At 42.3% G+C, this 23,812-nt stretch overlaps 1 protein-coding gene across 1 annotated transcript in view; it reads left to right on the top strand.

Moving 5' to 3' along the window:
- Window positions 1-23,812, top strand: part of LOC121580570 (receptor-type tyrosine-protein phosphatase mu-like) — a gene marked incomplete at its 3' end in the record, with an annotated part of 542,380 nt that overhangs the window by 213,466 nt on the left and 305,102 nt on the right. The window contains exons 7-8 of the mRNA XM_045213497.1: window positions 22,891-23,003; window positions 23,316-23,496. Coding sequence (XP_045069432.1) covers window positions 22,891-23,003; window positions 23,316-23,496 — 294 coding nt within the window. The remainder of the gene's footprint in view (window positions 1-22,890; window positions 23,004-23,315; window positions 23,497-23,812) is intronic.

The raw sequence follows: 23,812 nt of genomic DNA, 5'->3' as shown, positions 1-23,812 counted from the left end.
GAGGATATCCCTCTAGTGGTGCGGGGGCTGTGCTTTGGCAGAGTGGGTGGGGTTATATCCTTCCTGTTTGGCCCTGTCCGGGGTTTCTTCGGATGGGGCCACAGTGTCTCCGACCGCTCCTGTCTCAGCCTCCAGTATTTATGCTGCAGTAGTTTATGTGTCGGGGGGCTGGGGTTAGTTGGTTATACCTGGAGTACTTCTCCTGTCTTATCCAGTGTCCTGTGTGAATTTAAGTATGCTCTCTCTAATTCTCTCGTTCTCTCTTTCTCTCTGAGAACCTGAGCCCTAGGACCATACGTCAGGACTACCGGGCATGATGACACCTTGCTGTCCCCAGTCCGCCTGGCCTTGCTGCTATTCCAGTTTCAACTGTTCTGCCTGCGGTTACGAAACCCCTACCTGTCCCAGACCTGCTGTTTTCAACTCTTAATGATCGGCTATGAAAAGCCAACTGAGAGACCTGAGCACCTAGGACCATACGTCGGGACTACCGGCCGTGGTGACTCCTTGCTGTCCCCAGTCCGCCTGGCCTTGCTGCTATTCCAGTTTCAACTGTTCTGCCTGCGGTTATGGAACCCCCTACCTGTCCCAGACCTGCTGTTTTCAACTCTTAATGATCGGCTATGAAAAGCCAACTGAGATTTATTCCTGATTATTATTTGACCATGCTTGTCACTTATGAACATTTTTGAACATCTTGGCATGGTTCTGTTATAATCTTCACCCGGCACAGCCAGAAGAGGACTGGCCACCCCTCATAGCCTGGTTCCTCTCTAGGTTTCTTCCTGGGTTTTCGCCTTTCTAGGGAGTTTTTCCTAGCCACCGTGCTTCTACACCTGCATTACTAGCTGTTTGGGGTTTTAGGCTGGGTTTCTGTACAGCACTTCGAGATATTAGCTGATGTAAGAAGGGCTATATAAAATAAAATTGATTGATTGATTGATTGATAGAATGGGATTAGGGTAACTAACAACTATAGAATGGGATTAGGGTAACTAACAACTATAGAATGGGATTAGGGTAACTAACAACTATAGAATGGGATTAGGGTAACTAACAACTATAGAATGGGATTAGGGTAACTAACAACTATAGAATGGGATTAGGGTAACTAACAACTATAGAATGGGATTAGGGTAACTAACAACTGTAGGCAAAAAGATATGATCTGATTTGTCAAAAGACCAATTATTGGGCAAACATATCAGAATCGGGCTGCCTGTGAAAATGTAGCCTAAGAGCCAGGCTCCCTGGTTACTGTTGCTGAGGAAGGGGGGAGTCGGTGCCTAGCTTTAAACATGTGTGTGTCTGAGAATTTATGGACACGTGTTTGTGTCTGAGCCGACTATGGCGTGTGTATGTGTGTGTGTGTGTGTGTGTGTGTGTGTGTGTGTGTGTGTGTGTGTGTGTTCATACTGTATGTTCCTGGCAGGTGCTGTGATATGTAGAGGACAGCTGTCGCCATGCCGGCTGGCTGCCTGGTCAACATCACCGTGGCAACAGCTGCTCGCTGACCCTGGTGTATGGCGCTGTCTGTTCTCATATAGCACACACTGACACAGACACTATGCACACACACACACACACACACGCACGCACGCACGCACGCACGCACGCACACACACACACACACACACACACACACACAGACAGTGTAGCCCGTTCTCAGCTGTGTTCTAACCCTCTCTCTCTCACCAACTGGGGTCCAGTCTCAGCCCTCTGATGCCTCTCTGCTGTCTTAACCCCCTCCTGAGGATTAAAGTGCAGACAAAACTGAGCTATTAACAACGTAATAGTTCCACAACCCATCTTTAACAGTTCTAGAAACCATCTTAACAGTTCTAGAAACCATCTTAACAGTTCTAGAAACCATCTTAACAGTTCTAGAAACCATCTTAACAGTTCTAGAAACCATCTTAACAGTTCTAGAAACCATCTTAACAGTTCTAGAAACCATCTTAACAGTTCTAGAAACCATCTTAACAGTTCCATGTTGGGTTGTTTTGCTGAGTTGTAGCGCTGCTTTCTGTGACTCATGTTTTGCTGTTTACAGCAGCACTATATGTTAGTTAGGGATGTGATAAAATGGACAATTTTGTTTAATGTTTAAATAGTCATAAATAAATAAACAATTGGAAACAAAATAATACCATTCCTGGTCAATTCACAGAATAATGGTCCTATTACGTATGTACAGTGCTTTACTTTCCCCACATTTTGTTGTGTTACAGCCTGAATTAAAAATCCATTAAATTGAGATTTTGTTTGTAGAACATTCTTTAAATGTATCAAAAATGAAAAGCTGGAATGTTTCGAGTCAATAAGTATTCAAACCCTTTGTTATGGCAAGCCTAAATACGTTCAGAAAAAATATAAATAATGTGCTTAACAAATCACATAATAAGTTGCATGGACTCACTCCATGTTCACTAATAGTGGGTAACATCATTTTTTTTATGACTTCCCCATCTCTGTATCCCACACAAACAATTATCTGTAAGGTCCCTCAATCAAGTAGTGAATTCAACCACAAAGATCAGGGAAATTTTTCAATGCCTCGCAAAGAAGGGCACCGATTGGTAGATGTGTAAAAAAAATTAATTAAATAAAAGTCGACACTGAATATCCCTTTGAGCATGGTGAAGTTATTAATTACCACCCTGTATCCCACTGCTGGCTTGCTTCTGCAGCTAAACAGGGTTGGTCCTGGTCGGTCCCTGGATGGGAGACCAGATGCTGCTGGAAGTGGTGTTGGAGGGCCAGTAGGAGGCAGTCTTTCCTCTGGTCTAAGGAGATCCCAATGCCCCAGGGTAGTGATTGAGGACATTGCCCTGTGTAGGGTGCTGTCTTTCGGATGGGACGTTAAACGGGTGTCCTGACTCTCTGTGGTCACTAAAGATCCCATGGAACTTATCGTAAGAGTAGGGGTGTTAACCCCGGTGTCCTGGCTAAATTCCCAATCTGGCCCTCATACCATCATGGCCAGCTAATCATCCCCAGCTTCCAATTGGCTCATTCCCCCCTCCACTCAGTTGCCGAAGAGGAAGAAAACTGCTCAGGGATTTCGCCATGAGGCCAATGGTGATTTTAAAACAGTTACAGAGTTTAATGGTTGTTATATGAGAACTGAGGATGGATCAACAACATTGTAGTTACTCTACAATACTTACCTAAATGATAGCGTGAAAAGGAGGAAGCCTGTACAGACTAAATATGGTCCAAAACATGCATCCTTAAGTAATACACTTAAGGCACTTAAGTAAGGCACTTAAGTAAGGCACTTAAGTAATACTGCAAAAAATGTGGCAAATAAATTAACTTTTTGTCCTGAATACAAAGCGTTATGTTTCGGAAAATCCAATACAACACATTACTGAGGACCACTATTCATTTTTTCAAGCATGGTGGTGGCTGCATCATGTTATGGGTATGCTTGTCATCTGCAAGGACTAGGGAGTTTTTTTAGGATAAACAGAAATAGAATACAGCTAAGCACAGGCACAATCCTAGAGGAGAACCTGGTTCAGTCTGCTTTCCAACAGACACTGGGAGACGAATTCACCTTTCAGCAGGACAATAACCTAAAACACAAGGCCAAATATTCACTGGAGTTGCTTACCAAGACAACGTTGAATGTTCCTGAGTGGCCAAGTTACAGTTTTGACTTAAATTGGCTGGAAAATCTATGGCAAGAATTGGATTTTGCTGTCTCACAATGATCAACAATCAACTTGACAGAGCTTGAAAAAAAAAAAAAACGACAATAATGCACAAATATTGTACAAACCAGGTGTGCAAAGCTCTTATAGACTTACCCCAAATACTCACAGCTGTAATTGCCTCCAAAGGTGCTTCTGCAAAGTATTGATGTAGGTGTGTGAATACTTATATAAATGAGATGACTGTATTTCATTTTCAATACATTTGCAAAAAATGTCTAAAAACATGTTTTCACTTTGTCATTATGGGGTATTATTGTGTGTCGATAGGGTGAGATTTTTTATTTATTTTTTACACCATTTTGAATTCAGGCTGTAACTCTACAAAATGTGGAATAAGTCAAGTGAATACTTTCTGAAGGCAACTTATTGACCGCTTGGGATGGGCAATGAAGTTATATCTACAGCAGTTATTGTTTGTCTGTAAGGGAACACTACGGCTTTTAAATGTTGACACAAAACCTTCTCTGGAGATGGTTTAGAAGCTCCACTGAACGGGCTCGTCTGTAAAGGAATGTCACTTCTGAAGCCGGACTAACGTCCATCACTAGGCGACCAGAACTGTCAGTCAAATAATCTCGAGCTGCCTGTGCGCAGCATGCCTGCTGCCTGCGCTCAGACCACTCTCTCCAAAAAAAAGTACTTTAAAGTTTAAATACCGTGACATACCAAGACATTTAGTAGAAAGGAAACAGATCTTCCGCTATGAATCGATTTTTGGAACGGAGGATACGGATTAGTTGCCGTAAATAGAGAGAGGGGAGGGGTACAGTATAGGCAGGTCGGCCAATCAAAAGCTGGATCTCGCAATGGAATGCTCTATTTTGCCATTTCTTTCCTTGCAATGTCGCGCAACTTCAGTAAAGCAGGCCCTATTTTTATTTAACTAGGCAAGTCAGTTAAGAACAAATTATTGTTTACAATGACGGCCTACACCGGCCAAACCCGGACGACGCTGGGCCAATTGTGCGCCGCCCTATGGGACTCCCAATCACGGCCGGTTGTGATGCAGCCTGGAATCAAACCAGGAAGTCTGTAGTGACGCCTCAAGCACTGAGATGCAGTGCCTTTGACCACTGCGCCACTCGGGAACCTATCATCTATAAATGAGCTAGGATATCCTACGGGTGACAGACCGAAGACTGAACACTGACTGAACTCCCATCATTAGCGAAGAGGAAGAACAGGTGAGCCAGCTTGGATTTTAATTTTGTAAACTACAAACATAGTTTTTCCATTACGGATTTTTCTTTAAATTAAGTTAACTTTTCCCAAGTAATAAACACACAACACTGAATTGAATAGTTAAATAAATGATCAACTTTTCCCTAGAATGACTTAGTAATCGACACACAACACTGAATTGAATAGTTTAAAAAACAGCACAAAGTAACAATAATGAACTCCACCTCCAGGAAATAAAGTGACTCAGACCAGACATAAATCTTCCTTCTACGCCTACAGGTTCACTGAAACCAAGTTCACCAACCGAGTAAAGTCATGTACCTCTGTTTGACACATACAACACTGTCAAGTATTACAGTATATAGTACCTTTGACAGTCTATCACATACAACACTGTCAAGTACACTACATGGCCAGAAGTATGTGGACCCCCCTCTTCAAATGAGTGGATTCGGCTATTTCAGCCACATCCGTTGCTGACAGGTGTATAAAATCGATCACACAGCCATGCAATCTCCATAGACAAACATTGGCAGTAGAATGGCCCATGCCGAGGAGCTCAGTGACTTTCAACGTGGCACCGTCATAGAAGCCACCTTTCCAACAAGTCAGTTCGTCAAATGTCTGCCCTGCTAGAGCTGCCCCGGTCAACTGTAAGTGCTGTTATTGTGAAGTGGAAACGTCTAGGAGCAACAACGGCTCAGCCGCGTAGTGGTAGGCCACACAAGCTCACAGAACGGAACCGGCGAGTGCTGAAGCGCGTAGCCTGATGTTGCAAGAACGTTCCCAGAACACATTTTGTCTGTGCTTTAAAGGTTCCCAGAATGGTTGTGGCTGTGGGAACATTAGATTTATGGAACATTCTGGTGGGAACATTGTAGGGGCATCACAAAAGTTAGGTTACCAAAACACAAAAACTGTCCACTTGTGCGGATGATCATACAATGTTTATTTTAGGGTGCAAAAAAAAAACATACCCTCTATGTTCCCAGAATGATACAATGAAGTATTGAGCAGTCCATGGAGGTTTATGTGGTACTGTTGAGGAAGTTAGTTGTACCACAATCCATGTAGAAACACGTATGGCAATTATTATTTTGGAATCACATGACGATTTATTAGACATTTGTTGTACCAACACAGTTTTACATATTTTAGTTTGGATCTAACCTGGGAGCGTTATCCCTAGAATACACCAAAAAAAAATGTGCACGCATGACTGTAAGTCGCTTTGGATAAAAGCGTCTGCAAAATGGCATATTATTATTATTATTATTATTAATTAATCCACAGTGCAACTGGGATGGGACAAACACAAATATAAAGCTGTTTACACCTTTCCTCTGACTTCCTGGTCTTTGTAAAGAGAGGATAAATACATCTAGAAAAATAAATATTATTTGTTTTTTCATACTCTTTATATATTGTAAAGTTGACATGTTTTTACTTTTCCCTACAAACTTGAATTCAGAAATTTACATTTGAGTCATTTAGCAGGTGCTTTTATCCAGAGCGACTTACAGTTAAGTGAGTGCATACATTTTTCATACTTGCCCCCGTGGGAATCGAACCCACAACCCTGGCGTTGCAAGCGCCATGCTCTACCAACAGAGCTACACGGGGCCCTAGCATGTTAAATGATTGCCTGGCAGATTGCAGTGAGGTGTAAATAGATGTGCATACGTACTAAGACATGTAGACATAGTTTGGATCATAATTTAACGATTTCAGTACAAAGGGAAATTCACAACAACAAAAAATAGGATCCTGGTAGGGGAACAGACTAGTAGCTTACAGGGCTTGAAGGTGGCAGATTGCAGGTTAAAATCTACTCGATTACCATTCTTAAAAAAAAAAAAAACTATGTTTGGACAATACCCTAATAAAATATAATGACGTCAGAAGATTGAAATGGCATTTGTTTAAACGTTTGGCAACTTCATATAATAATGTTACATTACTCATCAATATTAGCAGAACATTGCAGCAATGTTTTCACAACTTCTTCCATTATAGTTGAAGTATGTTTTTAGAATAATTCTGGATCATAACCTTACAGAATAACTTTATAAGAGCATCGCAGGAATGTTTCTTGTTTGTTGTTATAGGTGTTAGTGGTAATAGCTTGCTCCAACATTTTATTGTTGAAGTATGTTCAGGGAACGTTATTGGAACCATCATGTCATCATGTCACACTATAACTTTGAGACCATTGTAGGAATATTCACTGCTTGTTGTTATGGGTGTTTTTACTAACATCTCCATCAACATTAGCAGAACGTTCCCGTAATGTTTCCTCAGAACCACTTGTATTGCTCCAACATTTCGTTGTGGCAGTATGTTGTAAAAACATTTACGGGGACATTTGTGTTAGTACAGTGTCTTCAGAAAGTATTCATACCCATTGACTTATTCCAAGTTTTGTTGTGTTACAGCCTGAATTCAAAATAGATGATATATATATATTTTTTAAATCTCACCCATTTATGCACAATACCCCATAATGACAAAGTGAAAACATGTTTTTAGAAATATTTGTACATTTATTAAAAAATTTAATACAGAAATATCTAATTTACATAAGTATTCACACCCCTGAGTCAATACATTGTAGAAGCACCTTTGTCAGCGATTACAGCTGTGAGTCTTTCTGGGTAAGTCTCTAAGAGCTTTCCACACCTGGATTGTGCAACATTTGCCCATTATTCTTTTAAAATTCTTACCCATAACATGATCCAGCCACCACTATGCTTGACAATATGGAGAGTGGTACTCAGTAATGTGTTGTATTGGATTTGCCCCAAACATAACACTGTGTATTCAGGACAAAAAGTGAATTGCTTTGCCACCTTTTTTGCAGGATTACTTAAGTGCCTTGTTGCTAACAGGATGCATGTTTTGGAATATTGTTATTCTGTATAGGCTTCCTTCTTTTCACTCAGTCAATTATGTTTGTATTGTGGAGTAACTACAATATTGTTGATCTATTCTCAGTTAGGAAGGAGGCCTGTATCTTTGTATTGACTGGGTGTATTGATACACCATCCAAAGTGTAATTAATAACTTCAACATGCTCAAAGGGATATTCAAAGTCTGCTTTTTTTTTTTTTTACCCATCTACCAATAGGTGCCCTTCTTTACGAGGCATTGAAAAACCTCCCTGGTCTTTGTGGTTAAATATGTGTTTGAAATTCACTGCTCGACTGAGGGGACCTTACAGATAATTGTATGTGTGGGGTACAGAGATGAGGTGGATGTTCAAAAATCATGTTAAACACTATTTTTGCACACAGAGTGAGTCCATGCGAATTATTGTGACTTGTTATGGAAATGTAGGCTTGCCATACATAACAAGGGGATCAATATTTATTGACTCAATACATTTCAGCTTTTCATTTTTTATTAATTTGTAAAAAAGGGGTGTGAATATTTTCTGAAGACAATGTTAACCTAATGAGAACCTTAGCGGAATGTTATGTGGTAGTTTTTACAGATGTTGTGAACAACATTTAGTGAATGTTAGGACAACATTCAAAAGATATTTCAATTCAAACATTATCTTAGAAAAATGAAAAAATAATGGTGATCCAAAACATGATTTGAATGTTTGTGGGATGTTATCATCCTAATGTTAGCTCAAACCCTAACTAGAACTTAATGGGAAGGTTAGTTAATGGTCTGGGAATGTTCCCGGTTTGCTGGGATGTCTGTGACAGAGTGATTGTGAGTCACCATGTATGAATCTTGTGCAGTTGGGGTCCTTGCTCATAGCAGGTGTCCTGAACTATGACTGTGTGGGGGAGTGTCAGATGTAATGGTCGTTAGGGTCCTCAATCATAGCAGGTGTCCTGGACTATGCCTGACTGGCTAGGTGATTGACTGGCTAGTTATTTATTGAGTCTACAGATGTTGGATCGTAAATTGATCACCCTGTTGAGAACATTTAAAAAGGCTTCTGAAGTTTGTAATTTCCACTTTTAAATGTCATACATGGTTTTCCCAAAAAAGGATCAACCCTACAACAATTTCCATTAATTATAATCCACATAATAATTCACATTTCCTGTTGCTGCAGTATTATTTTTAGCAAACTGGCTCAAATAAAGATCTTACATCTGTAATGTATTGCATGGAAACTACAGTACATAAGGTATAGGTTCAAAGATTTAATGACAAAATGTCCAGATGTTAGGTACAGTACGACATCATGTCTAAAGCTGTTGCTTTGGAACAGAGTGTCTTGGGAACAGAGTGTCTTGGGAACAGAGTGTCTTGGGAACAGAGTGTCTTGGGTACAGAGTGTCTTGGGAACAGAGTGTCTTGGGAACAGAGTGTCTTGTGTACAGAGTGTCTTGGGTACAGAGTGTCTTGGGAACAGATTGTCTTGAACAGAGTGTCTTGGGTACAGAGTGTATTGGGTACAGAGTGTCTTGGGTACAGAGTGTCTTGTGTACAGAGTGTCTTGTGTACAGAGTGTATTGTGTACAGAGTGTCTTGTGTACAGAGTGTCTTGTGTACAGAGTGTCTTGTGTACAGAGTGTCTTGTGTACAGAGTGTCTTGGGAACAGAGTGTCTTGTGTACAGAGTGTCTTGTGTACAGAGTGTCTTGTGTACAGAGTGTCTTGTGTACAGAGTGTCTTGTGTACAGAGTGTCTTGTGTACAGAGTGTCTTGTGTACAGAGTGTATTGTGTACAGAGTGTCTTGTGTACAGAGTGTCTTGTGTACAGAGTGTCTTGTGTACAGAGTGTCTTGTGTACAGAGTGTCTTGTGTACAGAGTGTCTTGTGTACAGAGTGTATTGGGTACAGAGTGTCTATACAATACATGGTTTCAATTAATCATGGCATGTATAGATGGAAAACCCTTTACAAGCTGCACCAGAGCAATATATATGTGGCTGCACCAGATCAATATATATGTGGCTGCACCAGATCAATATATATGTGGCTGCACCAGATCAATATATATGTGGTTGCACCAGATCAATATATATATGTGGCTGCACCAGATCAATATATATATGTGGCTGCACCAGATCAATATATATATGTGGCTGCCCCAGATCAATATATAAAAAATCTTCATCAATCTACACACAATACCCCATAATGACAAAGCAAAAACAGGTTTTTAGAAATACCTTATTTACATAGGTATTCAGACCCTTTACTATGAGACTCGAAATTGAGCTCAGGTGCATCCTGTTTCCATTGATCATCCTTGACATGTTTCTACAACTTGATTGGAGTCCACCTGTGGTAAATTCAATTGATTGGACATGATTTGTAAAGGCACACACCTGTCTATATAAGGTCCCACAGTTGACAGTGCAGGTCAGAGCAAAATCCAAGCCATGAGGTCTAAGGAATTCTCTGTAGAGCTCCGAGACAGGATTGTGTCGAGGCACAGATCTGGGGAAGGGTACTGCAAAATTTGGAACCACCAAGACTCTTCCTAGAGATGGCCGCCCCGGCCAAACTGAGCAGTTGGGGGAGAAGGGCCTTGGTCAGTGGTAACCAAGAGCCCGATGGTCACTCTGACAGAGCTTCAGAGATTTTCTATGGGGTTGAGATCTGGAGACTGGCTAGGCCACTCCAGGACCTTGAAATGGTTCTTAAGAAGCCACTCCTTTGTTGCCCGGGCGGTGTGTTTGGGATCATTGTCATGCTGAAAGACCCAGCCACGTTTCATCTTCAATGCGCTTGCTGATGGAAGGAGGTTTTCACTCAAAATCTCACGATACATGGCCCCATTCAGTCGCTGGGCAACACGGACTTTCAACTCCCTCCAAAGATTTTCTATGTGGTTGAGATCTGGAGACTGGCTAGGCCACTCCAGGACCTTGAAATGCTTCTTACGAAGCCACTCCTTCGTTGCCCGGGCGGTGTGTTTGGGATCATTGTCATGCTGAAAGACCCAGCCACGTTTCATCTTCAATGCCCTTGCTGATGGAAGGAGGTTTTCACTCAAAATCTCACGATACATGGCCCCATTCATTCTTTCCTTTTACACGGATCAGTCGTCCTGGTCCCTTTGCAGAAAAACAGCCCCAAAGCATGATGTTTCCACCCCCATGCTTCACAGTAGGTATGGTGTTCTTTGGATGCAACTCAGCATTCTTTGTCCTCCAAACACGACGAGTTGAGTTTTTACCAAAAAGTTCTATTTTGGTTTCATCTGACCATATGACATTCTCCCAATCCTCTTCTGGATCATCCAAATGCACTCTAGCAAACTTCAGACGGGACTTGACATGTACTGGCTTAAGCAGGGGGACACGTCTGCACTGCAGGATTTGAGTCCCTGGCGGCGTAGTGTGTTACTGATGGTAGGCTTTGTTACTTTGGTCCCAGCTCTCTGCAGGTCATTCACTAGGTCCCCCCGTGTGGTTCTGGGATTTTTGCTCACCGTTCTTGTGATCATTTTGACCCCACAGGGTGAGATCTTGCGTGGAGCCCCAGATCGAGGGAGATTATCAGTGGTCTTGTATGTCATCCATTTCCTAATAATTGCTCCCACAGTTGATTTCTTCAAACCAAGCTGCTTACCTATTGCAGATTCAGTCTTCCCAGCCTGGTGCATGTCTACCATTGTGTTTCTGGTGTCCTTTGACAGCTCTTTGGTCTTGGCCATTGTGGAGTCTGACTGTTTGAGGTTGTGGACAGGTGTCTTTTATACTGATAACAAGTTCAAACAGGTGCCATTAATACAGGTAACGAGTAGAGGACAGAGGAGCCTCTTAAAGAAGTTACAGGTCTGTGAGAGCCAGAAATCTTGCTTGTTTGTAAGTGACCAAATACTTATTTTCCACCATAATTTGAAAATAAATTCATAAAAAATCCTACAATGTGATCTTCTGGATTTTTTTTTGTCAATTTGTCTGTCATAGTTGACGTGTACCTATGATGAAAATTACAGGCCTCTCTCATCTTTTTAAGTGGGAGAACTTGCACAATTGGTGGCTTACTAAATACTTTTTTTCCCCACTGTATGTAGCATCATACCCAAGAATACTCAAGGCTGTAATCGCTGCCAAAGATGCTTCATCCGGTTTGTTTACGAGGTTGACACAAAGGTTGATTACGAGATTTGACGAGATTTGACGTGACTTCCGTCTCGCTTCCGCATTGTCTCCGTACTGCTGTGCTGTTTGTTGCTACTTGGCTACCTGCCAAACTATTCACGTTTTACTTTTAATAAACGTTTAATCAATCTTTGTGTTCAACAAATTTACCAACTTTTTAGTTTTGTCCTCACTCATCTTTTTTCGTTAAACTTTTTCACCCCGGACGTTTATCCCGAGACAGAAGAGTCATTTTCCTGTGCGTTTTAGCTGCCAACTTTACGTTATTTTCCTTTTTTCCATCGCAACTTTTTTCCCTTATTCAACTTTTTTCACTCCGGACGCTTTATCTGGACATGGTTCATCAACATCTTCAACAGCCGAAGCTAAGTAGTAACATTAACATGATGTCTTCTAATTGCAGTCGCTGTACTCATAATATACAGGAGAACGATCGCCTTACGGCGAAAATAGCTGTGCTACAAGCCCAGCTTCAGACGCAATCGTTAGGCAAGGGTAATCTCAGTGTAGGAAAGGAAGAAACAGCGTCTGTGCCACCAGTAAGTACAGACAGTAACGTTAGTATAAATCCCCCGCACAGTCCCCGCAGCCGGACAACTTTCTCATGGCTTCTGGAGGGAAATACTGTTGGAATGCTCAACCGGTGTCGCTCATTCAGCCGACAGAAACCTTCAACCGGTTTTCCCCATTATGTAGCGAGTCGGAGTCTGAGTCTGAGTCTTCTCTAGTCTCTACTCCTCCCGTTACGGGGTCTGAGACGCCGAAGGCTCCCACCATTAGCTCTGACAAATTGAAAACCCTAGTCATTGGCGACTCCATTACCCGCAGTATTAGACTTAAACGAATCACCCAGCGATCATACACTGTTTACCAGGGGGCAGGGCTACCGACGTTAAGGCTAATCTAAAGATGGTGCTGGCTAAAGCTAAAACTGGCGAGTGTAGAGAGTATAGAGATATTGTTATCCACGTCGGCACCAACGATGTTAGGATGAAACAGTCAGAGGTCACCAAGTGCAACATAGCTTCAGCTTGTAAATCAGCTAGAAAGATGTGTCGGCATCGAGTAATTGTCTCTGGCCCCCTCCCAGTTAGGGGAAGTGACCGAGCTCTACAGCAGAGTCTCAGCACTTAATCGCTGGTTGAAAACTGTTTTCTGCCCCTCCCAAAAGATAACATTTGTGGATAATTGGCCCTCTTTCTGGGACTCACCCACAAACAGGACCAAGCCTGACCTGCTGAGGAGTGACGGACTCCATCCTAGCTGGAGGGGTGCTCTCCTCTTATCTACCAACATAGATAGGGCTCTAACTCCTCTAGCCCCACAGTGAAATAGGGTGCAGGCCAGGCAGCAGGCTGTTAGCCAACCTGCCAGCTTAGTGGAGTCTGCCAATAGCACAGTCAGTGTAGTCAGCTCAGCCATACCCATTGAGACTGTGTCTGTGCCTCGACCTAGGTTGGGCAAAACTAAACATGGCGGTGTTCACCCTAGCAATCTTATTAGGATAAAGACCTCCTCCATTCCTGCCATTATTGAAAGAGATCGTGATACCTCACATCTCAAAATAGGGTTACTTAATGTTAGATCCCTCACTTCAAAGGCAGTCATAGTCAATGAACTAATCACTGATCATAATCTCGATGTGATTGGCCTGACTGAAACATGGCTTAAGCCTGATGAATTTGCTGTGTTAAATGAGGCCTCACCTCCTGGTTACACTAGTGACCATATTCCCGTGCATCCCGCAAAGGCGGAGGTGTTGCTAACATTTACGATAGCAAATTTCAATTTACAAAAAAAAAATGGCGTTTTCATCTTTTGAGCTTCTAGTCATGAAATCTATGCAGCCTACTCAATCACTTTTTATAGCTACTGTTTACAGGCCTCCTGGGCCATATACAGCGTTCCTCTCTGAGTTTCCTGAATTCCTATCAGACCTTGTAGTCATAGCAGATCATATTCTAATTTTTGGTGATTTTAATATTCACATGGAGAAGTCCACAGACCCACTCCAAAAGTCTTTCGGAGCCATTATCGACTCAGTGGGTTTTGTCCAACATGTCTCTGGACCTACTCACTGCCACAGTCATACTCTGGACCTAGTTTTGTCCCATGGAATAAATGTTGTAGATCTTAATGTTTTTCCACAAAATCCTGGACTATCGGACCACCATTTTATTACATTTGCAATCGCAACAAATAATCTGCTCAGACCCCAACCAAGGAGCATCAAAAGTCGTGCTATAAATTCTCAAACAACACAAAAATTCATTGATGCCCTTCCAGACTCCTTCTGCCTACCCAAGGACGTCAGAGGACAAAAATCAGTTAACCACTTAACTGAGGAACTCAATTTAACCTTGCGCAATACCCTAGATGCAGTTGCACCCCTAAAAACGAAAAACATTTGTCATAAGAAACTAGCTCCCTGGTATACAGAAAATACCCGAGCTTTGAAGCAAGCTTCCAGGAAATTGGAACGAAATGGCGCCACACCAAACTGGAAGTCTTCCGACTAGCTTGGAAAGACAGTACCGTGCAGTACCGAAGAGCCCTCACTGCTGCTCGATCATCCTATTTTTCCAACTTAATTGAGGAAAATAAGAACAATCCAAAATTTCTTTTTGATACTGTTGCAAAGCTAACTAAAAAGCAGCATTCCCCAAGAGAGGATGGCTTTCACTTCAGCAGTGATAAATTCATGAACTTCTTTGAGGAAAAGATCATGACCATTAGAAAGCAAATTACGGACTCCTCTTTGAATCTGCGTATTCCTCCAGGGCTTAGCTGTCCTGGATCTGCACAGACTCTGCGAGGGCCTGGGATCGGGAGAGACACTTAAGTGTTTTAGTACTATATCTCTTGACACAATGATGAAAATAATCATGGCCTCTAAACCTTCAAGCTGCATACTGGATCCTATTCCTACTAAACTGCTGAAGGAGCTGCTTCCTGTGCTTGGCCCTCCTATGTTGAACATAATAAACAGCTCTCTATCCACCGGATGTGTACCAAACTCACTAAAAGTGGCAGTGATAAAGCCTCTCTTGAAAAAGCCAAACCTTGACCCGGAAAATATAAAAAACTATCGGCCTATATCGAATCTTCCATTCCTCTCAAAAATTTTAGAAAAAGCTGTTGCGCAGCAACTCACTGCCTTTCTGAAGACAAACAATGTATACGAAATGCTTCAGTCTGGTTTTAGACCCCATCATAGCACTGAGACTGCACTTGTGAAGGTGGTAAATGACCTTTTAATGGCATCAGACCGAGGCTCTGCATCTGTCCTCGTGCTACTAGACCTTAGTGCTGCCTTTGACACCATCGATCACCACATTCTTTTGGAGAGACTGGAAACCCAAATTGGTCTACACGGACAAGTTCTGGCCTGGTTTAGATCCTACCTGTCGGAAAGATATCAGTTTGTCTCTGTGAATGGTCTGTCCTCCGACAAATCAACTGTACATTTCGGTGTTCCTCAAGGTTCCGTTTTAGGACCACTATTGTTTTCACTATATATTTTACCTCTTGGGGATGTTATTCAAAAACATAATGTTAACTTTCACTGCTATGCGGATGACACACAGCTGTACATTTCAATGAAACATGGTGAAGCCCCAAAATTGCCCTCGCTAGAAGCCTGTGTTTCAGACATAAGGAAGTGGATGGCTGAAAACTTTTTACTTTTAAACTCGGACAAAACAGAGATGCTTGTTCTAGGTCCCAAGAAACAAAGAGATCTTCTGTTAAATCTGACAATTCATCTAGATGGTTGTAAAGTCGTCTCAAATAAAACTGTGAAGGACCTCGGTGTTACTCTTGTCCCTGATCTCTCTTTTGACGAACATATCAAGACTGTTTCAAGGACAGCTTTTTTCCATCTACGTAACATTGCAAAAATCAGAAATTTTCTGTCCAAAAATGATGCAGAAAAATTAATCCATGCATTTGTTACTTCTAGGTTAGACTACTGCAATGCTCTATTTTCCGGCTACCCGGATAAAGCACTAAATAAACTTCAGTTAGTGCTAAATACGGCTGCTAGAATCCTGACTAGAACCAATAAATTTGATCATATTACTCCAGTGCTAGCTTCCCTACACTGGCTTCCTGTTAAGGCAAGGGCTGATTTCAAGGTTTTACTGTTAACCTATAAAGCGTTACATGGGCTTGCTCCTACCTATCTTTCCGAGTTGGTCCTGCCGTACATACCAATACGTACGCTACGGTCACAAGACGCAGGCCTCCTAATTGTCCCTAGAATTTCTAAGCAAACAGCGGGAGGCAGGGCTTTCTCCTATAGATCTCCATTTTTATGGAACAGTCTGCCTACCCATGTGAGAGACGCGAGACTCGGTCTCAACCTTTAAGTCTTTACTGAAGACTTATCTCTTCAGTAGGTCATATGATTGAGTGTAGTCTGGCCCAGGAGTGTGAAGGTGAACGGAAAGGCTGGAGCAACGAACAGCCCTTGCTGTCTCTGCCGGGCCGGTTCCCCTCTCCACTGGGGTTCTCTGCCTCTAACCCTGTTGCAGGGGCTGAGTCACTGGCTTGCTGGTGCTCTTTCATGCCGTCCCTGGGAGGGGTGCGTCACTTGAGTGGGTTGAGTTACTGACGTGATCTTCCTGTCTGGGTTGGCGCCCCCCCTTGGTTTGTGCTGTGGTGGAGACCTCTGTGGGCTATACTCGGCCTTGTCTCAGGATTGTAAGTTGGTGGTTGGGGATATCCCTCTAGTGGTGCGGGGGCTGTGCTTTGGCGGAGTGGGTGGGGTTATATCCTTCCTGTTTGGCCCTGTCCGGGGTTTCTTCGGATGGGGCCACAGTGTCTCCGGACCGCTCCTGTCTCAGCCTCCAGTATTTATGCTGCAGTAGTTTATGTGTCGGGGGGCTGGGGTTAGTTGGTTATACCTGGAGTACTTCTCCTGTCTTATCCAGTGTCCTGTGTGAATTTAAGTATGCTCTCTCTAATTCTCTCGTTCTCTCTTTCTCTCTGAGAACCTGAGCCCTAGGACCATACGTCAGGACTACCGGGCATGATGACACCTTGCTGTCCCCAGTCCGCCTGGCCTTGCTGCTATTCCAGTTTCAACTGTTCTGCCTGCGGCTACGAAACCCCTACCTGTCCCAGACCTGCTGTTTTCAACTCTTTAATGATCGGCTATGAAAAGCCAACTGAGAGACCTGAGCCCTAGGACCATACGTCGGGACTACCGGCCGTGGTGACTCCTTGCTGTCCCCAGTCCGCCTGGCCTTGCTGCTATTCCAGTTTCAACTGTTCTGCCTGCGGTTATGAAACCCCTACCTGTCCCAGACCTGCTGTTTTCAACTCTTAATGATCGGCTATGAAAAGCCAACTGAGATTTATTCCTGATTATTATTTGACCATGCTTGTCACTTATGAACATTTTTGAACATCTTGGCATGGTTCTGTTATAATCTCCACCCGGCACAGCCAGAAGAGGACTGGCCACCCCTCATAGCCTGGTTCCTCTCTAGGTTTCTTCCTAGGCTTTCGCCTTTCTAGGGAGTTTTTCCTAGCCACCGTGCTTCTACACCTGCATTACTAGCTGTTTGGGGTTTTAGGCTGGGTTTCTGTACAGCACTTCGAGATATTAGCTGATGTAAGAAGGGCTATATAAAATAAAATTGATTGATTCATCAAAGTACTGAATAAAGGGTCTGAGTACTTATGTAAATGTGATATTCCAGTTGTTTTTTTGCTTCGTCATTATGGGGTATTGTGTGTAGATTAATTAGGAAATAAAACAATTTAATCCGTTTTAGAATAAGGTTGTGACGTAACAAAATGTGGAAAAAGTCAAGGGGTCTGAATACTTTCCGAATGCACTGTAAGCTTTTGTTTTCATACTAGAACGACCTTATGTACTAAGCCAATAAAACAAAGGAAATAAAATGAAATACATTTTATTTTTTCATCTGTTCCAAAACGCGGTGTGTTCCTCCAGTTCAAGCAATACTTCTAATCCTGAATAGATGTGACCAAACAAACACCTACAGACACAGCCTGTCTGTGATTAGTCTTTTAAAGCTTCGATGAAAACGGGGAACATTTAACAGACAGACAGTCAGTCAGTCCGAGGTGTAGATGAAGTCATCAGGCCCTGTGAAGTCTATAGCACATGGGTTACGTTCCAAATGGAACGCTGTTCCCTAGGGGGCCCTGGTCCAAAGTAGTGCACTACATAGGGAATAGGGTGCCATTCTCTGGTCCAAAGTAGTGCACTACATAGGGAATAGGGTGCCATTCTCTGGTCCAAAGTAGTGCACTACATAGGGAAAAGGGTGCCATTCTCTGGTCCAAAGTAGTGCAATACATAGGGAATAGGGTGCCATTCTCTGGTCCAAAGTAGTGCACTACACAGGCAATAGGGTGCCATTCTCTGGTCCAAAGTAGTGCACTATATAGTGAATAGGGTGCCATGCTCTGGTCCAAAGTAGTGCACTATATAGGGAATAGGGTGCCATGCTCTGGTCCAAAGTATTGCACTACATAGGCAATAGGGTGCCATGCTCTGGTCCAAAGTAGTACACTACATAGGGAATAGGGTGCCATTTGGAACGCAGTCATATTGATTCCAATTAAAAACCGACTGTGCAGCACGCTCTGATAGTTGACTACAACTCATACAGAGATACGGTTGGTGCCGGAGGGTGCGTTTGCGTCTGTGTCACTATCATGCATTATAAATAATTACACTGAGTACACCAAACTCAGTCACATACTACAAAAGTGTTGTTAGGTGTCAGTCGGGTTTGGCCGGTGTAGGCCGTCATTGTAAATAAGAATTTGTTCTTAACTGACTTGCCTAGTTAAATAAAGGGGAAATTAAATTAAAATAAAACGAACATAAACATTCGAAGGCTCAACAGTAGACCCCGCCTCCTAGGCTCAACAGTAGACCCCGCCTCCTAGGCTCAACAGTAGACCCCGCATCCTAGGCTCCTCAGTAGACCCCGCCTCCTAGGCTCCTCAGTAGACCCCGCCTCCTAGGCTCAACAGTAGACCCCGCCTCCTAGGCTCAACAGTAGACCCCGCCTCCTAGGCTCAACAGTAGACCCCGCCTCCTATGCTCAACAGTAGACCCAGTACTCACTGTTTATTATCTGTGCATAGTCACTTTACCCCTACCTACATCTACATATTACCTCAATGACCTGGACTAACCTGTACCCCCCCACATTGACTCGGTACCGGTACCCCCTGTATATAGCCTTTTTATTGTTATTTTATTGTGCATGTGACAAATACAATTTGATTTGATTTTGACTTAACACATAACAATACAAAGGACAGGACCACATTGTCACAGCCTAGAGCATTACATACACACATTCATTCATTTTTATCCGATTGCTTCGATCATTAGCCAGCTTTTGAAAATATTTTTAAATGAAGTTCTGATCAGCATTGCTTTGAGTTGCTGTGGTAGTTTGTTCCACTGAACAGCGCCGGTATATAAAAAGGTGTTCTTACCAGATAGACTCTTCCATTTAAAACAGGCAATATCAGAGTCTGGCTCTGGTGCCGTATGGGTGGACATCTGTTATGTAAGTTAAATAATTAGATAAGTACCTAGGGCCTGAGTCAGTAATAATTCTATGGACCAGAGCAAGTTGAATTAATATGACGCTTTTCTCTACAGATAGCCAGCTTAGCTGATTAAAATACTCGACCTCCTGATGAGTACGAGGTGGAGTTTAAATATAATTCTCACCAGCTTGTTTTACAGCTCTATGTTGCAGCTCTATGTTACAGCTCTATGTTACAGCTCTATGTTACAGCTCTATGTTGCAGCTCTATGTTACAGCTCTATGTTGCAGCTCTATGTTAGAGGTCTATGTTACAGCTCTATGTTGCAGCTCTATGTTGCAGCTCTATGTTACAGCTCTAAGTTACAGCTCTATGTTACAGCTCTATGTTGCAGCTCTATGTTACAGCTCTATGTTACAGCTCTATGTTACAGCTCTATGTTGCAGCTCTATGTTACAGCTCTATGTTGCAGCTCTATGTTACAGCTCTATGTTACAGCTCTATGTTACAGCTCTATGTTACAGCTCTATGTTGCAGCTCTATGTTACAGCTCTATGTTGCAGCTCTATGTTAAAGCTCTATGTTACAGCTCTATGTTGCAGCTCTATGTTACAGCTCTATGTTACAGCTCTATGTTACAGCTCTATGTTGCAGCTCTATGTTACAGCTCTATGTTACAGCTCTATGTTGCAGCTCTATGTTGCAGCTCTATGTTACAGCTCTATGTTGCAGCTGTATGTTACAGCTCTATGTTACAGCTCTATGTTACAGCTCTATGTTGCAGCTCTATGTTGCAGCTCTATGTTGCAGCTCTATGTTACAGCTCTATGTTGCAGCTCTATGTTGCAGCTCTATGTTACAGCTCTATTTTACAGCTCTATGTTGCAGCTCTATGTTACAGCTCTATGTTGCAGCTCTATGTTACAGCTCTATGTTACAGCTCTATTTTACAGCTCTATGTTGCAGCTCTATGTTACAGGTCTATGTTGCAGCTCTATGTTACAGCTCTATGTTGCAGCTCTATGTTACAGCTCTATGTTACAGCTCTATGTTACAGCTCTATGTTACAGGTCTATGTTACAGCTCTATGTTGCAGGTCTATGTTACAGCTCTATGTTGCAGCTCTATGTTACAGCTCTATGTTACAGCTCTATGTTACAGCTCTATGTTACAGGTCTATGTTACAGCTCTATGTTGCAGCTCTATGTTGCAGCTCTATGTTACAGCTCTATGTTACTGTGGTCAAAGTAGAGCGCTGCATGAGAAAATCGGTTGTCATTTGAGATGCAGACAGTCGGAGGACTGCCCCACTTGTGAGCCTCTGTAGACAGATAGCATACCGTTCTACACAGGGCTGAGGAGTGTCCCGTTATACGGTCTACACACTATGATTGTACCCTACAGATGGTTGTCCCACTCTGACCTGGGCCACTAGGCCTGTAACCCCCACGTAATTCCCAGCTTCCACCCTGCGAGTCAAACATCACCTAAAACGAACCAGCTAGTCCACACACTTCTCCTCTCAGTCCGTCAGACACTGAGCCAGTCTATACTGGAGGTTAAGACACAGGGGAAAACAGGGTACTTGGAACAGTGGGTGGCTTCGTCCCAAATGACACCCTATTCTCTATATGGTATACTACTTTTGACCATTTACATTTTTACATTTTAGTCATTTAGCAGACGCTCTTATCCAGAGCGACTTACAGTTAGTGAGTGCATACATGTTTCATATGGGCCATGGTCAAAAGGTGTGCACTATACAGGGCAGTGGGAGTATTGGGTGGGTTAGATGTGTTAAAATAAAATGTTATTGGTTTCGTACACATATTTTGCAGACGTTATCACGGGGTGTAGCGAAATGCTTACGTTCCGTAGTACCAAAGATGTCCCTCTGACTGTGTTTGTTTAATTGGAAATTAATTTAATTTGAATAGTTTAATTGGAATAACCCCCTGAGATAAAATATTGGGGGTAAATCAGCTATCTGTTTTAAGGGAGATTTGGCCAACCAGACGGCATTATGGTTCATTTCTATTAAAAGGGGGTGTTTTGTGGATTAAGTTGATGATGTGTTTAGGTGATGATGTGTTTAGGTGATGATGTGTTGTGGTGATGATGTGTTTAGGTGATGATGTGTTGTGGTGATGATGTGTTTAGGTGATGATGTGTTGTGGTGATGATGTGTTTAGGTGATGATGTGTTGTGGTGATGATGTGTTGTGGTGATGATGTGTTTAGGTGATGATGTGTTGTGGTGATGATGTGTTGTGGTGATGATGTGTTTAGGTGATGATGTGTTGTGGTGATGATGTGTTTAGGTGATGATGTGTTGTGGTGATGATGTGTTGTGGTGATGATGTGTTGTGGTGATGATATGTTGTGGTGATGATATGTTTAGGTGATGATGTGTTTAGGTGATGATGTGTTTAGGTGATGATGTGTTGTGGTGATGATGTGTTTAGGTGATGATGTGTTGTGGTGATGATGTGTTGTGGTGATGATGTGTTTAGGTGATGATGTGTTTAGGTGATGATGTGTTGTGGTGATGATGTGTTTAGGTGATGATGTGTTGTGGTGATGATGTGTTGTGGTGATGATGTGTTTAGGTGATGATGTGTTGTGGTGATGATGTGTTGTGGTGATGATGTGTTGTGGTGATGATGTGTTTAGGTGATGATGTGTTTAGGTGATGATGTGTTTAGGTGATGATGTGTTTAGGTGATGATGTGTTTAGGTGATGATGTGTTGTGGTGATGATGTGTTTAGGTGATGATGTGTTGTGGTGATGATGTGTTGTGGTGATGATGTGTTGTGGTGATGATGTGTTGTGGTGATGATGTGTTTAGGTGATGATGTGTTGTGGTGATGATGTGTTGTGGTGATGATGTGTTGTGGTGATGATGTGTTGTGGTGATGATGTGTTGTGGTGATGATGTGTTGTGGTGATGATGTGTTTAGGTGATGATGTGTTGTGGTATAATTTCCAGTTTCGATTTTGTGTTGAAGTCTGAAAAGGAAAACATTTAAACCCTTTATTGAACAAGTTGCATATATATATATATATATATATATATATATATATATATATATATATATATATATATATATATATATATATATATATATTATTATATATATATATATATTATTATATTCTTTGGTAATGACTACAGACAGCCGTATTATTTTTATAAGGTTCCTTTTTGGGCAATTGTGACTGAGTACAATTTGAAGTACTGATGTTGTGTTTCAATTTGAGAGTTTAAAAGTTTAGCATCCATCGTCTACCATGTTTCTGCACATATCGTATTGTTAATCAGATCTATCTCTTCTTCTTCTGTTCCCCCAGAGCCTCCTGTGCCCATCGCTCCCCCCCAGCTAACGGCTGTCGGCGCCACCTACCTGTGGATCCAGCTCAACGCTAACTCCATCAACGGAGACGGGCCAATCATCGACCGAGAGGTATTTTATTTTTATTATTTTTATTTTTTATTATGTATTTCTATTTAGCTATGGTTTGTTTTAATAGGGACAGATTGGCCGCGTCACAAAATGCAGTATTCACCATAATGTTTTATGACGGTATTCACCATAGTGTTTATAGCAGTATTTCTCAATCCTGGTCCTGGGGAACCAAAGGGGTGCACATGTTTTTTGTATGATTCCACTCATCAAACTCTTGATGACGAGTGGATTAGTTCAATCAAAGTGTGTGTTAGTGTGTGGACTTGGATTGGGCAGCCCTGGTGCATGTCTTCCAACCCCCTATCCCAGGTGGAGTACCGCACCATGTCAGGGACCATGTATGACCTGCAGCCAGTGGACAAGACCACCCATAAGATCGGCCACCTGACCCCAGACACAGACTATGAGATCAGTGTGCTGTTGACCAGACCCTTGGATGGAGGGACTGGGGCCCCGGGGCCTCCTCTCAGGGCCAGGACCAAGTGTGCTGGTGAGTCCTGAACCATAAAGATCCTATTAAATTACTAGACGGGCTATTTCATAAACCCTCAGTTCTAGAATGGCAGCCATATTGGTCAGGGAGAAATCCGAACCAGTCTAATTGGAATGAATAGCAGTAGAGGCATAATCCTGATATATCAGAAATTGTGTAATATAATTATTGTCAACCTAAAATATTGTCATATGATTATAAATACAGTTTATACGGGTTGTATACCAATTTCTGGTATAAATAGCCTCTAAAATAAGTGTAAACAGACCATAAATGTCACATATTTTTTTCCTTGGAAGGCTGTGAGTGCTAT

The sequence above is a fragment of the Coregonus clupeaformis genome, unplaced genomic scaffold, assembly GCF_020615455.1.
Source record: "Coregonus clupeaformis isolate EN_2021a unplaced genomic scaffold, ASM2061545v1 scaf0116, whole genome shotgun sequence".
Classification (NCBI taxonomy): domain Eukaryota; kingdom Metazoa; phylum Chordata; class Actinopteri; order Salmoniformes; family Salmonidae; genus Coregonus; species Coregonus clupeaformis.
This window is presented reverse-complemented; position numbering and strand designations above follow the sequence as displayed.